General features: G+C 44.6%; 1 protein-coding gene and 1 pseudogene across 1 annotated transcript; both read left to right on the top strand.

The window, feature by feature from the left end:
- The first annotated feature begins 10,192 nt into the window (after positions 1-10,192).
- On the top strand, positions 10,193-14,116 carry LOC122756566 (annotated as a pseudogene).
- Positions 14,113-15,456, top strand: LOC122756565. Its single transcript, XM_044006661.1, has one exon. It carries the CDS (start codon positions 14,113-14,115, stop codon positions 15,454-15,456), a length of 1,344 nt encoding a protein of 447 aa, XP_043862596.1.
- The last annotated feature ends 2,738 nt before the right edge of the window (positions 15,457-18,194 follow it).

The following is an 18,194-nucleotide window of genomic DNA, read 5'->3' as shown; positions in this document are numbered from 1 at the left end:
GAGCCTAGAAACCAAAAATAAATCCGTTCTGGAAGAGCTGAAAAGCAGGCTCCAAAGTCGGGTCAGAACAATTCGCCGATTAAATGAGCGACTAGAAACGGGATCGATTCCGCTATTAGAGGAAGAATTTAAATGTCGACTAAAAAACTTAAATGCTTCAATTAGTAAGGCAAATCAATTACAAGAACAGATATAAGACATAGATTGTAGCGATGAATTTGGCGACGAGTTGGAAGACCTTTGTATAGTGACAAAGGCAAAAATAATGTCCCTGTTGTCTGCCTTGAAGGTAGCAAGCGTCAGCGAAGCTCCGGGATCAGCTGCTGTAGCTCCAACTCGCGCGCGACTTCCGAATTTGGCATTGCCAAAATTCAGTGGAGAATATTCGGAGTTCAAAAATTTCATCAGCCTTTTCGAAACTTTGGTTCGCCAGCATTCCAGTTATCGAAAAATTTAACCATTTGTTTTCATGTCTCTCTGGTGAAGCTTTAGGAACAGTTAAAGCTTACCAAGTCACCGAGAGCAATTACGAAAAGGCACTAGCCAGTTTAAAAAAGGTTTACGATAACGAATGCCTCATCTTTATGAATAATATATCAACATTGTTTAGTCTGCCTAAAATATCGCATCAGTCCGCTTCCTCCTTGAGAAACCTTATCGATACTGTTTCTTCGATTTATGGTTCTCTGTTATCGATAGGAGATGATACAAAAATTTCGAATGCAATGTTGATATATTTGGTATTGAATAGAGTCGACCCAGTGACCAAACAAAAATGGGAGGAACAGCTCGATTATGAGACTTTGCCGCTTTGGCCCGATTTTGAAAAAATGTTAAATCGCCGATATCAGCATTTATCAGCTGAAGAATCGATAGCCGAAGCAAGATAAAATTGTGTCGAGCAAGCCACATAATCGTAGCTCATTCTCATGTTCCTTCTCCAACAGCAAGCCTCAGCAAACTTGTAGCCATACTGTTTCGAAATGCAAAGGCAAAAAGTGTCGAGCTTGTGACCGCTCACACCATATTCTGCTTCATAGATATACAGTGCCTGAGAACAGTTTAGCGTTGCCACCCCCGCCAGAGACCATATCTCCTACTTTTAACCAAGATCAGCCTTCCACGTCACATGTTATGCATGCCACGTCCTTGGACAGGGTGATTTTGGCTACGTCAATCGTAAGCGTCCGTACGAAAAACGGAGAATACGTTTTGGCCCGAGCTCTGCTGGACTCTGGGTCTCAAACGAATTTTATAACAGAAGAACTGGCGAACCGCTTACAGATTCGTAGAGAGGAGTCGCGTATTAACTTACTTGGTATTGGCGAGTCCAATTCTCAAGTCAAAAAAAACGTACACACAGTGGTGAGGTCGCGAATAAATGGTAGTGAGTTTTCGTTCAATTTCTGGATCTTAAAGTCGATCTCCGGTTACCATCCTGATCAGTAAGTAAACGTCAGTGATTGGAAGATCCCGAAGAACCTACCATTAGCAGACCCATATTTCTACAAGTCACAAAAAATTGATATGTTGATAGGAGCAGAATCATTTTTCGAATTGCTAGCTGTTTGTCAAATTAGACAAGGTCCTGACTATCCAACTTTACAAAAGACCCTACTTGGTTGGGTTGTTTCGGGCAGATACAAGTCTGCAGTCCCGAAACAAGTTGTGAATAGTTTCAGTTGTAGTGAAGAACCTTTAGTATCGATTGACAGCACACTACAGAAATTTTGGTCGCTGGAGGAAATGCCAAATCCAAAGAAAATTCTGTCGCCTGAGCACAAGTTATTTGAAGACCATTATAGGAAGACTACTCAGGTATTGCCATCAGGTCGGTTTGAAGTTAGGCTGCCGTTTAAATCTGATCCAAATGGATTAGGCAACTCCTTCGAGGTTGCAAAACGGCGGTTTTTGTCGCTTGAGCGAAGGTTGTCTCGAGATCCTAACTTGAAGACCATGTACTTGGAATTCATGGAAGAATATCTCGCCCTAGGTCATATGTCGTCTACAGACAACAAAATCCCTTCCGCTCCACATTATGTCATTCCCCATCAATGCGTGTTAAGGCCCCAGAGTACGTCAACAAAGTTACGCGTCGTGTTCGATGTGTCCTGCAAAACATCGTCTCAGGTGGCCTTAAACGACATCCTGATGGTGGGGCCGACAATTCAAGAAAAGTTGTACTCCACTCTACTCCGCTTCCAGCTGCACAGGTATGCCCTGACTGCCGATGTAAAAAAGATGTATCGGCGAGTAATGGTTAATGAAGCGGATAGGAAGTTTCAACTCATAGTGTGGAGGAGAGAACCCTCTGAATCCTTGAGATTATACAAGCTTAACACCGTCACATATGGTACTGGACCAGCCCCATTTCTGGCTATTCGGTGTTTAAAGAGGTAGAGTGAATCTGCTAAATGTTCATTCCCTAGAGCTGCCGACGTGATTGGATCCGATTTTTACGTCGATGACATGTTAACTGGTGCTGCATGCGTAGAGGAGCTAAAGACAATTAAGTCTGAAGTGTCTCAGGTTCTTCAAACAGCAGGTTTTGAATTGACAAAGTGGTTTTCAAACTCACCTGAGGTCACTGCATCTGAGAGCACAGTTAAGTCGATACATATCTCGGATTCAGAGTCAACTAAGGCGTTAGGAATATCGTGGTTGTCTAGCGAAGATGCCTTCAAGTTCAAAATTGACACTTCTGTCATGGGTCTCCGAGCGACAAAACGGAACATACTATCGGTGACATCGAAGCTGTTTGACCCCCTCGGCTTGTTAAGTTCCATTGTGATTAAAGGAAAGATCCTATTGCAGGAACTCTGGCTTAATAAGTTAGATTGGGATGAGTCAATTCCGATGCATTTGGAAACAGCTTGGGATATGCTAAAAAGCACTCTGTCTCAACTGGATGAGATATCGATTCCTCGGTTCGTGCATACCGACCCATTGTCACCGGTACAGCTACATGCCTTTGCCGACGCCTCCATGAGAGCTTATGGAGCTCGCGTGTAAATATTTGTAGCAAAACTGCCGAAGGTTTTAAATTATCGTTGTTGACTTCAAAGTCAAAAGTAGCGCCGCTCGAGACCAAAAAGCTTCCAAGGCTTGAGTTATGTGCCGCTCACCTTCTAGCAGATCTCTGCCATAGAATCAAACCCTTATTAAAAGTCCCTATCGAACGAATTGTATACTGGTCGGACTCTGAAGTTACTCTTCACTGGATTCGATCTCATCCATCTTCGTTGTCGACACTCGTTTCGAACAGGGTAGCGGAGATTCAAGAATGATCAGGAGAAGCTACATGGCGGCATGTTCCCACAAAGCAGAACCCAGCAGATATCGTTTCGAGAGGTTGTGGCGTCGACGAGATAGGGCAGTCGATCTGGTTCACTGGCCCACCATTTCTGAAGGACGAAGAAGAAAACTGGCCCAAAAATGCGCATTTCGAGCCGGATGAGGAAGTCTTGCGTCAGGAAGCTAGGAAGACTGTGGTCGGGCTGACCGCTGCTGTGCAAACTTCCGATTTGCTGGATGTCATCGAGGGGTTTTCGTCACACTTTAAACTGCCTAGAGTGTTCGCTTATATGTTCCGCTTTATAAGAAAATGCAAAGACAAGAGTATAGTTTTCGAAGAAACTCTGTCATTGACTGAATATAATGAAGCGTTTCATAAGATTATCGAAATAGTACAAATGCACGAGTATCAAGTATTCATCCATGAGGATACAGGCACTTGGTGCAACTTTTCGTTGTTGAGAGTTGGGGGGCGACTAGCTAACGCTCCTATATCATACGTCCGGCATTTGAACCATTCCAATTTTCATGTCGGCCCTCGAGCACTTGTGAGCATCCTACGACAGCGTATTTGGACCGTAAACGCTCAGGAACTCTGCAGTCAGACAGTTCGATCATGTGTGCGCTGCTTCAAATGCAAGCCTCGACTGATGACACAAGTTATGGGAAATCTACCCGCAGATAGACTCCGTGCTCTCCGCTTATTTGCGATAAGTGGCGTTGATTTTTGTGGCCCTGTCTATACGACATTAAAAATTCGAGGAAGGCTCCCGTATAAGTCCTACGTTGCCCTATATGTTTGTTTTGCGTCCAAGGCGGTTCACTTAGAGATTGTCTCAGATCTGATTACTGATTCTTTTCTATTGGCTTTTCAAAGATTCATTGGTCGACGAGGATGTCCGCAGACGGTGCATTGCGACAACGTGACGAACTTCGTCGGAGCGAGTCGCCACTTCCTGGCTCTTCGCGATCGGATCGAGGAGCAGGCGGACGCAATTCGCGAGTTCGCATCAAAAAGCGGATGCGAATTTGCGTTCACACCCCCTCGGGCTCCGCACATGGGCGGACTATGGGAGGCAGGTGTGAAAACTGCAAAGCACCTACTCCTACGAGCGGTGGGCAGCGCACTTCTCAACGCCGAAGAGCTGGCAAAAGTCCTCGTCGGGATCGAGGCCACGATGAACTCGCGGCCCCTCGGAGCGCTCAGCCAGGACCCAAGCGACGGAGAGGCGCTAACTCCCGGGCACCTGCTGACAGGCGGGCCGCTCATCGCAGCACCAGCACTCCGGACCCCGGACCAGGCGGGTCTCAGTTGCTTGCGGCGATGGCGGCTTGTCTCGTCAGTCAGGCAAATCGTCGCGACGCACGCAAGAGAGGACGGCAAGGTCAGGGTCGTCGACCTTAGGAGGAGTGATGGAGCCATCTTCCGGAGGGCGATCCACAAGCTGGCGCCGCTGCCGATTTGTTGAAGCCGTGGAGGCGTTCAACGGGGCCGGTGTTGGCTGAACCCATATTGTCGGTCATTGTTTATTGTTTGTTGTTTATTGTTGACATATGAAGAAGGAAAAAACTTGAAGTCTAGTGTAAGTTAGTTTAGGGCGAAGGCGGGAGCATAATAAAGCTCTCTCTCGCTCTTTGCGAATTCGCCCCGTCTTCGCCAACCTCTGTTAAGCTAAGCCTAAGAACACATATGTTAAATAGAGAAGAAGTCGAAAAATTGAATTCAACACGATCACACGCATTAATTAAACCTAATTATTCTTGCCACCAAAGTTCAATATTTTTAATAAACTAATTAAAATCTTCAGGCAATATTCGAATATTTTGTACTAATGTAGGGTACTATAAAGATATTCATAACCGATATTGGTACAGAATATAAAAATACACTAATGCAAGTAAATGAAAATTAGTAATATACGATCAACAGCACACCACCAGCAGACGTTAGGGCCGGTAGAAAGAAGTCATCGAACATTCAATAAATACATAAGATCATACATTTCGATTGACAAAGATGACACAACATCGTCGACAGTACATGAATACTGTCCGTATGAACTCGTCTACGGCAGATTGCCGAGACAGTTCATAGAATTTAATAATTTAGGAAGAATAGATTCGATTTACAATATAGAAGATTACGCTAAGGAATTGAAGATTACAAGTAGCTTAGCATAGAGCTAAGTTATTAATAAAAAAGAAAAACAAAAGTAGAATACGATCAAAACAGTAAGGACATAGATAGAAAATCGAGTAGCCTCGAACTTCTAAAAAACGAAACGAGGCATAAGCTAGTATATAAGTATATACAGGACCTTACGAGGTAATAGGAATAGAAGATAGAAATTATATTAAGATTAAAAACAATAAGAATAAAGAGCAATTAGTTAATAGATATAGGCTAAAACTATTTAACAACAAAAAAAATGTAAGAAAAATTTAAACATGAAAATGTAAAAAAAAACATAATATATGTAGTAGGCTAGGGTATGTAGCATACACATTGTATATAAGTTTGCTATATCAACGTTGTATATAAGAGAGAGGAACTGAGTTGCGCGGTTGCGTTTTACTCAAGACGGGGGATATATATTATACCCCTACAATATCCGAAGTGGGCCGATCACGACCAAATTAAAATAAAAATAAAAAAAGACAAACATTTCAATATAAACAATGCATCGACGGCGCAATTAAAAGGGTGGTTGGGCATGTTAAAGAAGCCAACCACAGTAACAAAGAGAGAATTGATTTTGCATTTATATAAATTAACAAAAGAGAGAAGATGAAATTGCGAAATTTCTACGAAGGCAACGGTAAAAGGCAATAAAGAATGCGGCGAGGGAAGTCGAAATACAGTGGGACAAGCTGAGTTAAATATGGATTTATTATTACGCTTCGCATCCGCTGTATTAACCGAATTTTCGGGAGATACATGTGCACGCAAATGGTGCACAAGTCAAGAATAAAGCCAGCATTTATGGAGTAAATGAACCCTTTAGGAAGATGTTGATAGTCACAAAGATAAAAGGCATATGGTTGCATGCAGATCCGGCGCGTGTATTGCTACCAACGAAGCAGTTTGTGGTTGAGCTGATATCAATGTTTGGTGAGAAAAAGGCAATATTAGAAGCAAGGCGATAATTTTAGGATCGAAAATGAACGGCGGGTGAAAACTTTGTTACTTATGCAGACGATAAGGTGATTTTTGCAAATGCCATAAATATGGACGAGGAAGAATTGTTTGGGCTCCTCAATGAAGGCATTCAAAATCAAATGCAACGTAACCAAGCTCGTATTCAATGCTTTTCAGATGTTCGGCACATAATTTATTACAGCATGCCTTATAGACACGTAAAGCCCAATTTCGTTCATTAATATTAGTAAAGTACCGAAAGATATTATTAAATTACCAGTTTTAAATTCATCTTATGAATTTAATAATAGTTCCTTAAAAACATATGGAAAAATATAGTGTTACGTTGTGAAAAATTTTGATAAAATATACTTCAATTTAATAATTGTGGAAAACGAGCCTATGAATTATGATATGGTTTTGGAAAGAGATTTTATGGAAGCATGCAATTAAAATTTCAGTTTGGACACCTAGAAAATATCCACAGAAAAGTGTATAAAATTGAAAGTTAAAGTAATAATAAAGCCCATAAAATGTTAGAAGAAGCAAATATGTAAAATAATAATAAAACAGTTAGAGATAGTGTTAGTCAGGGTAGACAAAATTAGGAAAATCTGCAAATTTTGAAAAAGGCACAGTGGAGAGGGAATTGTTTGAAATTTGTGTAATAATAATGTAATAATAATTGAGATAGATCACAATGTGAGATGTCAATTCACTGAGTTGGTAGAAAATTGTTATGTTAATAAAGTAAGACCGAAAGAACCGGAGATTCTGTGTTTAGTTATTCGCCGAGAAAATTAACCAAAAAAGAAAAGTTGCAGTATATTTTAGATAAGTATTAAAGAAAAGGAATCATTAAATTGAGTGAATTAGGGTATGCATCTCCAATAGTGTTAGTAAAAAAGAAAACAGGAGATCTAAGGTTAAGGGTTGATTACAGAAAACTTAATAAACGATGGTTAAAGATAATTATCCTCTGCCGTTGATAGATTATTTGTTAGATAAGTTAGTAAATAAAACGATATTTTCGAAGTTAGATCTTTAACATGGCTACCTTCATGTTTTTGTTGAGAAGGAATAAATACGCTTCGTTTATGACACCTTCAGGACAGTTCGAAATTTTAAAGATGCCGATGGGGTTGAAAAATGCACAAGCGGTTTTTCACAGATTTATTAATAGAATTTTCGAGGATATGATAAGGCAGGATAAAGTTAATATATATATGGATGATATAATGATAGCTACCAAAGGAATAAAGGAACATATGCAAGTACTTCGTAAAGTTTTTGACAGATTAACGAGGAACAAATTAATGCTAAGAATGGACAAATGTGAGTTTCTGCAATCGAGTGTACTATATTTAGGATTTTTAATAACAAGTAAAGGAATACAGGCCAATGACAAGGGAATAGAAGCAATTAGGGATTTTCCAGTACCAGATAAGTTGCTTGGTGTCAGAAGCTTTTTGGGATTGTGTGCATATTTCAAAAGATTCATTAAGGGGTTTTCAACTATTGCAAAGTCCTTATATGACTTATTGAAAAAAGACAAATAATTTACGTTAAAGGAAAAAGAGTTAGAATGCTTTGGAACACTTAAGAAAAAGTTAGTGGAAACTAGGTTTATATTATTATAAGGATGAAATAGAGTTATATACAGATGCAAGTGCACAAGGTTTTGGTGCAGTGTTATTGCAAAGGAAAGAGGATTAGAAATGGCACCCTATATTTATACCCGTTACTCGTAGAGTAAAAGGGTATACTAGATTCGTTGAAAAGTATGTAACAGGCTGAAGGAAGCGTTTCCGACCATATATATATTATGTATATACATATATATATGTTTATATGTATATGTATATATAATAAACTTTTTTGGTGATAGATTTAATGAAAAAAAATATATTTTCCTTTTTATGATCTTTATTTGAATAAGTTTCACCAGAGGTCAGTTAAGAACTAATTTACAAATGTATTCTTTCGGCCCAGCAAACCTTTTACAGAGGATTAACATAAGCCTTTTAAGTTCTACTTAGCTTTATATGTCAAGCTTAACAGATCATTAAGCTTGTTACCGTTAAGCGGTTCGTATCTTGGGGGAATGTTATTTATGAGGCTTTTGGAGAGTGAAGCTTTCCAAAAGATCGGCTTTAGCTTTTTTATATGAAGAGTGAATATGTCGTATTAAGAAATGAATATGTCACTATATATATTCTTGATCAGGATCAATAGCCGAGTCGATCTGGCCATGTCCGTCTGTCTGTCCGTCGAGATCTCAGGAACTATAGAAGCTAGAGCGTTTAGATTAATCATAAAGTTTCCAGAGACATAGACGCACATACGCGATATTGCCACGCCCACACTAAAAACCACAAACTGCACAAAACTGCCACGCCCACACTTTTAAAATATGAGAAATGAGGGTGAAATAGTTTTATAAATGTTGCCGTAATGCCGTTGTTACCAGAACGCATGAGCCACGGTTTTAATGTCTATATGGTAAATTAATAAGTGCTGTTGAAAGCTTGTTATTTAACGGTCGGCTGCAACATTCTTTAAAAAATCTTTGTAAACGGGTACCTAGCAATCAAGTTCCGCGCAAGTTCCAGCAAGCAAACACAAATAATATCTACTGTGACGAATATTAAAAATATAGATTAAGTACAAATAATAAGTATACAGTAATACAATGGAGTTAACTATGTGTAGGGGGGCTCGTCCTCCAAGATGTGTTGAGCTGAGTGTTGAAATTGGGACAAATTCCCACGGCGCAAACGAATATATCGTAAAGGGGACCACCGAAGAGCAAGCGGGGACGTCGTGGGCATATGTTGTTTATTCGGGTGCATACATGAGACTAATTGTAGCTTAAAACAAGAGAGAACGCTATAGTCGAGTTCCCCGACTATCTGATACCCGTTACTTGCAAAGGAGAGTTTTCAACACTGACAGTTTTTGGCGGTTTGTGGGCGTTAGAGTGGGCGTGGCAAAAAGTGGCAAATCGATAGAAATTTACAAGACTAATACAAAAATGAAAAAAAATCAAAACATTTTGCAAAAGTGTGGGCGTAGCAGCTTTGGGCGGTTTGTGGGCGTTAGAGTGGGCGTGGCAAAAAGTTTTTTTGCAAATCGATAGAAACTTACAAGACAAATAAAAAAATGAAAAAATATTAAAACATTTTTCAAAAGTGTGGGCGTGGAAGTTTTGGGCGGTTTGTGGGCGTTAGAGTGGGCGTGGCAACCTGAATCGACAAACTTGCGCTGCTTCTATGTCTCTTGAGTCTGTATGTTTAATCTCAACTTTCTAGCTTTTGTAGTTCCTGAGATCTCGACGTTCATACGGACGGACAGACGGACGGACAGACGGACAGACGGACGGACAGACGGACGGACAGACGGACGGACAGACGGACATGGCCAGATCGACTCGGCTATTGATCCTGATCAAGAATATATATACTTTATATGGTCGGAAACGCTTCCTTCTGCCTGTTACATACTTTTCAACGAATCTAGTATACCCTTTTACTCTACGAGTAACGGGTATAACTAGAGCGGCGCTCTTACCCGCTTTACATCGCTAAAGCGGGCTCGGGTAATCGGGTGCGCTTGTAGAGCGCGAGCTCGGATGAGAGCGAGAGCGTAAGTGCGTAAGAGGGGCGAGCGCGGACGAAAGCGAAAGCTCTGTGCGCAGAGGCCGTACAGTGGCCCCCACATAAACATTCCGCCCCCCCTTGCAATCACCCGGGTTGCAACATGGTTATTGTTATGGCCGAAAACGGTGCTCTGGGCCACCGGCAGTCCGTTCTGGATCTTCAGGAAGTCTGGCTGCATTACTTTCGGATACAGGTCCGCTCCCAGGACCACGGAGGCCGCCAGGGATCCCGTTGGAATCGGGGCACGCGGCGTCGGAGTGAGCGGTGCGGCGAATACACCGCTATGTTTGAGTTAAACGGTGCCATGTCTGAGAGCAGCACCACGGCAGGGTTCGAGTGAGAACCTGCCCAGGCAGATGTCGAGTGACAACCTGCAACCGAAGCTTGAAGTGACGCCATCTTTGGATGCGCAGTTGCCGGCACAATTAAGTGCAAGTCTGTCGCCACAATTGAGTGGAATTTTGGCGCCGACGCTCGGCGGCCATTGGGCAAATGGGCAACCTGTCACACGAAGTTGTACAACAACAACAGTGAGCTATCCTCCGCCATTTTGTGTTACCGCCACGGTGCAGCCTGAACGAGGTTATGTTCATCCGCCACGGGAGCCAACACAAAATTTGGAGGTATCAACGCCATCGCCCCAATCATATGGAGCGGCGACGACGAGCATTCCTGGGTGGACGCCACGCAGACTGCCTGATCTTCCCGAGTTTGAGGGCAGCTTACCAGTGTACAGAATTGGAGAACAATCAGAGGCTAGTGAAAGCAACGTGCAAGCTGTTATGGAGCAGTAACGATTCCGGTATGGACGTCCGGAGCTACTGATCCGTAGCAAACTGGAGAGCGTGCGCGATGTGCAGCCAATTCAGGAGGCCAACATCGCAAGGATCGTGCCGTTCGCCACAAGGGTGGAGTCACAATGGTGCAGTCAACCACGAGCGGCAGCCAGCACTTAGGGAACCCAACCCTAATGGAGGAGCTGATTGCCAAGTTGCCTGTGAGTAAGAGGTTGGACTGGGCGAAACACGCGGCTACGATACATCCGTTTCCGACAGTGGTGCAACTAAGCGAGTGGCTTCATGAATTCGCTAAATGGGTGTGCACTGCCACGGACGTCGGAATCAAGGAGCACCCGAAGCGAAGGGTATTGCACCCGAATAGTGCTCGAGAGGAGGAGCGGTATGCAGACCGCCCCAGACGTTGCCCCTTGTGTGAGGGACAACACGAGATCAAGGACTGCAAGGAATTCAACCACGCTTCTATGGCTACGCGGATCGAGTCCGTTAAGAAGTTGAGGTTATGTTTTTCGTGTCGAGTATGGACATATGGCTCGGCTCTGCAGGAAGGGCCGCGAATGCAACGTCTATGGATGCCGGATGAGGCACCACTACCTACTCCATAACCCAGCTGGACATCCCAGACGGACGCCAGTCGCAGATGGAGGCCGCAGGAGGGATCAGCGGAGCAGCCAAGACCGGCAGCTGTACAGAGACAGCAGCCGACAGATACAATTGCCACAGTCAGTGGATTCCAACGAGAACAGCCTGCCTGCGTCAGCTGCAGTTATAGACGCCGGGCGTGAGGAGGGCGAGAGGCGATCGACATGCGATCGCCAGGAATTATCGCATCGGAACTTGAGTTGTGTCGATTCGGATGGAGGGCACCTGCTATTCCGGATTTTGCCCGTTACATTGTACGGGAAGAATACGCAGGTTGACACCTACGCATTGCTGGATGAAGGATCGTCTGTTACGCTCATCGACGACAAACTTATCCGCAGCCTGAACCTAAAAGGTGAGAGTCGACAACTGAACGTGCAATGGTTTGGCGGAAAGTCCGTCAAGGAGCGCACGAGGATGGCTAGCCTGCAGATCAGTGCAGCGGGCAAGCCAAAGCGCCATGGGCTAAACAACGTATACGGAGTACCCAATTTGAAACTGCCGATGCAGAGTTTGCGTCGGGAAGATGTAAAGGCGGTGAGTGCCCACCTGCCGTTAAAGCCGTACAACAATGCGACTGCAAGGATCCTAATTGGATTGGATCATGCGCACCTAGGAATACCCCTCAGAACCAGAAGCTATGGATCTGGAGGGCCATATGCAGCAGCCGCACTTGGATGGGTGTTATATGGACCGGCGAAAGGAAAGTCAAGTTCATCGCTTCAGAGATCGTGCCTCCTAGCCGTGCCACAGGATAATCTTCTGGAGAAGATGGTCAGCGATTATTTCGAGATCGAGAATTTCGGAGTGAAGCCGGCACAGCCATTGGCAGCTGGCGGAGTGGAGCTGGCGCCGTCAGTCGCAGATGACGGCAACACGCGGGCCCTGAGTATTCTGCAGGAGACGACCAAGCGAGTAGGCCGACGATATGAGACCGGGCTGCTATGGACGACGAGGTAAGACTGCCAGAGAGCTACAGTATGGAACTCAACAGACTTGTCAACATTGAACGTAAAATGAGGCGCGATGTGGACTTCGCGCGGGCCTACAATGGAATTATGGACTATTACGTCAGGAAGGGCTACGCACGACGACTGGAGCCCCAGGAAGCCCAGAGGTCACAGGAAGACAAGGTGTGGTACCTACCGCACTTCGGGGTGGAGAACCCGAACAAGCCTGGAAAAATCCGGCTGGTTTTCGACGCGGCTGCCAAGGTGAACGGAGTGTCCCTGAATTCAGCGCTGATGAAAGGCCCACAGCGCTACAAGCCCCTCCCAGCGGTACTCTTCCATTTCCGGAAAGGAGCAGTTGGGGTTTGTGCAGACATCAAGGAGATGTTTCATCAGGTATTGATGCAGCCAAAAGATAGATGCGCCCTGAGGTTCCTATGGAGGAATGGAGAAGATCGTCGGGAGCCTGACATATATGAGATGCAGGTGATGACGTTCGGAGCGGCCTGCTCACCCTGCTCGGCGGATTAGGTGAAGACCGTGAATGCTTCGCAGTATAGCAGCACGGCTCTGCGAGCAGTCCTGGCGATCAACGAGTATTACTACGTGGATGCCTACGTCGACAGTTTCCCCAATGAAGAAGAAGCTTTCGCCGTTTCGTCACGGGTGAGAGAGATACACGCGGAAACTGAGTTTGATTTGTATCGATTTACTTCCAGTTCGGCAAGTGTGGTCAGAGCGTTGAACCCACTTGAATCCATCGCTAGCGTCAGATGGACTGAAGCTGAGGAGAAGGTACTAGGAATGTACTGGCAGCCACCTACAGATGACTTCAAGTTCGGAGTCAAATAACATCGAGTCCCAAGGAACGTGATGACAGAGGAACGCGTCCCCACGAAGAGGGAGTTCCTGAGCCTGGTCATGTCTACGTTCGACCCGATTGGGTTTTTGAGCTGCTACATGGTGACCGCTAAAATACTAATGCGAGAGATTTGGCGGAGAGGAGTCGGCTGGGACGAGCCGTTACCAGACACGTTAGTCGCAGCCTTTGAGAGCTGGCGGCAAGGAATGAACAGAATTGAGTAGTTTCGATGTCCACGCTACTACTTCGGCGCTGGACGAGTGCGGACACTACAGCTGCACATTTTTGTGGATTCCAGCCAGTCGGCGTTCGCAGCAGCGGCCTATTGGCGGGCCACCTACGCAAGCGGAGATGTACAGGCGCACTTCATATGTTCGAAGACGAAGTGCGCTCCGATGAGGACTATGTCAATCCCGCGACTGGAACTTCAAGCAGCAGTATTGGGTATGAGGCTGATGGACACCGTCAGGCAAGAGCACGGTGTGGAGATCAGCACCAGTGTGCTATGGACGGATTCTAAGACTGTGCTGCACTGGATAAGCAGCACCCACCCGAGATACAAGCAATTCGTCGGAAACCGGGTGGCGGAGATCTTGGAATCCACGAAGGCGTCTCAATGGAGATGGATTCCGTCTGCCGAAAACGTGGCAGATGACACGACGAGGCCGCACAAGGACGTGGACCTGAGTATTGGTTCTTACGAGGACCGGAAGAAAGCTGCCCGAGATCGCGCGAGGAATGGAATCCCCCGACGCCAGATGAAGAGGAGATGAAATGTGAGTTCGCCCTGGTCATGGCGAACTTTATATCGTTACGGAGATTTTCGAGCTACAACCGATTGGTGAGGAGCACTGCATGGGTGCTCAGACTTATTCGACGGTGCCGTGGACAACGCTCCGATCGAGAGGATCACGGACTGACGTCGATGGAGTGCGCTGAGGCCGAGCGCGCACTGATAAGGCAGTCGCAGGGAGAAGCGTTTGCTGAATACAGCCAAGGAAAGGCCGCCAAAGGTAGCCGACTGAATGGGTTGTCACCATACTTCGACGAGGACGGAGTAATGCGATCCAGCGGGAGGATCGACGACGCGGCGTGTGTGCCATACAGCGCGCGACGGCCGATCATACTGCCTCACGAGGAGGCACTGGCGGAGATAATTGTGCAGCATCACCACGAGAGGATGTGCCACCAAAATGTGGAGGCGACAGAAGTTCTGCCAGAGGACCGGCTGGAGGCCAACGGATGGCTATTCAAGTATACCGGCCTGGACTATTTTGGACCGCTATTTGTGACTGTTGGACGTCACACGGAGAAAAGGTGGGTGGCATTGTTTACGTGTCTAACCACAAGGGCTATCCACTTGGAGATGGCCCACGATTTGTCTACAGATTCCTGTATAATCGCCATGAGGAACCTTATGAGCAGCAGTGGACCGGTGGTCAGGATAAGGAACGACAATGGGAAGAACTTCGTTGGAGCCGATAGAGAGGCCAGGAAGTTCAGCGAGGTGTTTGAGCCTGCACGGATCCAGAGCGAGCTGTCGTCCAAAGGAATTGAGTGGATCTTTAATTGCCCGGCGAACCCAGCTGAAAGTGGCGCTTGGGAAAGGATGGTGCAGTGCGTAAAGGAGGTGCTGGCGCACACAATGAAGGAGATCGAGCCCAAGGAGCACGTACTGGAGAACCTGTTGATTGAGGCGGAGAGCATAGTGAACTCTCGTCCGCTCACTCATCTACCAGTGACGGTGGACCAGGAGGCTCCACTGACAACCAAAGATTTATTGAAAGGAGTACCCGATGTTCTGGATCTTCCCAAAGATGATGGACTGGAGTCCATTAGATGCGTTACCAGGAAGCAGTGGCGCATAGCAAGAATGATGCGGGATCGATTCTGGAAGAGATGGGTGCATGAGTACCTGCCAATACTTGTGCGTAGGGAGAGATGGTGCAAGCACGTCGAGCCCATTGGTCGAGGAGATCTGGTCTACCACGAAGAGAGTGGAAACGAGGCGTCGTGGAAGAGGAGTTCACCGGGAGAGATGGAATCCCTCGTCGAGCGGCGGTGCGGACTAACGATCGAGCCAAGACGACAATGCGTCCCGCTTCGAAGCTAGCTGTCCTGGACGTGGTGAATGCGAGTGCTTCACCGGGGTGGGGATGTCGCGGAACGGTTTAGGGCTATCGATAGTTAGTTAAGTTTAAATTTAGAGTCGCCAGAACTTGGAGATATTTGTGTTAGGATTTTGAAGATTACGTATTAGGGCACACTAAATCGGGTGACGCCAAGCTTAATCACTCCGTTTTTGCTATCACATTGAGAAGGAAGGGAAACTGCGGTATGTAGGATTAAGACTGTATTTCAGGTTAAGTTCAACCTATGTATATTCTACAGAATAAAACAACTCCAACTACTCTGTTTGTTATCGAACACGAGGTGTTTTTCTTGAATGTTTGAAGGCATCTCCTCGTGATAGGCCGAGCGGCGTCAATTGTACTTTATAGAAAAGTAGATTGGTAGATTGGCAGATAGTAGATTGTAGTTTTGTGTGCCAGAAGAAATGAAAGAAAACATTTTATACAAATATCACTATGAATTAGGGCACTTAGGGTGGAATAAGTTTATTGATGCTATTCTTAAGAATTATTGGTTTTCGAATATGAAAGAAGAAGTTGTTAGGCATATAGGAAATTGTTTGAGATGTGTGGCATTTTCACCAAAGTCTGGAAAAGAAGAAGGAATGCTGCATAGCATTCCAAAGGGGAACGTGCCGTTTGAGATAATACACATCGATCATAATGGACCGGTAGATTATTGAAGATGTAGCATTTTTTTTTAATACATAATACCAAACAAGAAGTATTGTTTGGAACTGAGCAAAAGGGGAATGTTATTGATGAGTTAAAACAAAAATTAGAAGCGTTAGATAACTTTAGTGAAATTGGAGACTTGAAAGAAATTAGAAAGAAAGAAGTGGAATCGCAATTAAGAGCACAGAGTGATAATGACTAAATTTATAATAGTAAGAAGAAAACAAGTACGCAGTACAAAGTAGGAGATTACATTATGGTTAGGAATTTCGATATTACAGGAGGAGTTTCTAGAAAGCTAATACCAAATAATAAGGGTCCATATTAAATAGAGAAGGTATTCAAAAATTCTAGGTTTTTGATTAAAGATGTAAAAGGTTTTCAATTGGCACGTAATCAATATCAAGGTGTTTGAAGTAGTCAAAATATTAAACATTGAAAAGGGACTAGAAAATGAATTTGTATAATTAAGTATAATAAAATTAAATAAAAAAAATAAATAACCAATTATCGACTAAAGACCATGTAATAGCTATAAGTTAAAAATATTGACAAGATCAGATTTTAAATGTCAGGATGGTCGAATTGTAGTGGGTATGTAGAAAGTTGCCCAAGGGGCAAGTTAGCAAAGGCGGTTCTCACGGAGAGAAACTGCCGAATTGCAAGTCACCGGATATGGTGGCCAATGAAGAACTGCTGATCGCGCATTGCAAGGGCAATTGCCCGGAGCCCAGTCGGAGCACTCGCGGAGCGCGTGACTGACACCGGATATCGGAATGCTGACCTGGCGCTTTGTAGACTACGCTGCAGCAAGGCAGAGGCCTCAAGCTGGGAAACGGGTAGCTCTTTAATTTAGTCTAATTTTTTACTCCGGGGTTTAACAGTCTCGACAATTCAATTTAAACCCTCGCTCTAACGGGAGAGCGGATAATAAAAATATCAAAATATTAAACTACAAACCGAGTGATTTCTTAACTGGCGCCCAACCAACACGCGAAGTATTAAAACGTGCGAAAATACAGCAACAACACGCGACTAAAAATAAAACAAGTGCAGAAGAACATTAACACATACAAAACTACAAAGGGGAACTGCAGGACTTCTCAGACCAGAAAAAAGCAGCAGCGGTGGCAGCTACAGCTACAGCAACAACAACAATACCAGCGTTACCAGCGGCAACAACTGCAGCAACAGCGCCTGTACCAGTGGCAGCAACGGCAAGCGGCAACAGCAGCATAACCAGATAAAATAGGAACATGTGAGTAGGCTTTTTGTCTAAAGTGATTCGCTAATAAAAAATATCTGAAGAATAAATTCTGCCAATATTTAAAATCAAACATAATAAAAATAGATGTGAATATTTTTATTCACTGACACCCACTGAGAAAAAAAAAAAACCCAACGATCTTTTTTCATGTATAGAGGAATTGACAACGCCTCGTCAGACGAGGAAGTGTTAAGAGAGTATAAGAAACTTTTAGAAACAAAAGTACCAAAAAACAAGCCAATAGGGCTGCGCACATTCGGGACAGCATTCTCGACGATAGGAATTCAGGAAAGTAGCAAGTGTTCGGAATGCAAGCAGAACAGATTGCAAATATGGAGGCCGCCATAGCCGGTGCGCTCCAAAGGCAGGGAGAGATATTCGAAGAAAAATTAGCCGCCATTGCGGGGGAGTTAAATTTGCTTAAAGACAAAACTCCAAAAGTCCAGATATATCGCGAAATTGAAAGTAGACCAGGAAGCGAGTGCAACAAACCTCTCGACATAATAAAATCGGTCCCGGAATTTGACTGGAAACAAGAAAATTACGTCTCCTGGAGACAGGCCGCAACTGCGGCATACAAAGTATTTGAACCTTACAAAGGCAGCAGCCGACACTACCAAGCTGTCGGAACTCTGAATAATAAAGTTAGAGGGCCAGCGGCCGCCGTGCTAGCCTCATTTAACACTGTGTTCAATTTCCATGCGATAATAGCACGCTCAGACTTTACATACGCGGACAAGACTCCGACACATGTAATTAAACAAGAATTAAGTTTGT

Source organism: Drosophila santomea, unplaced genomic scaffold (assembly GCF_016746245.2).
Source record: "Drosophila santomea strain STO CAGO 1482 unplaced genomic scaffold, Prin_Dsan_1.1 Segkk12_quiver_pilon_scaf, whole genome shotgun sequence".
NCBI lineage: Eukaryota > Metazoa > Arthropoda > Insecta > Diptera > Drosophilidae > Drosophila > Drosophila santomea.
This window is presented reverse-complemented; position numbering and strand designations above follow the sequence as displayed.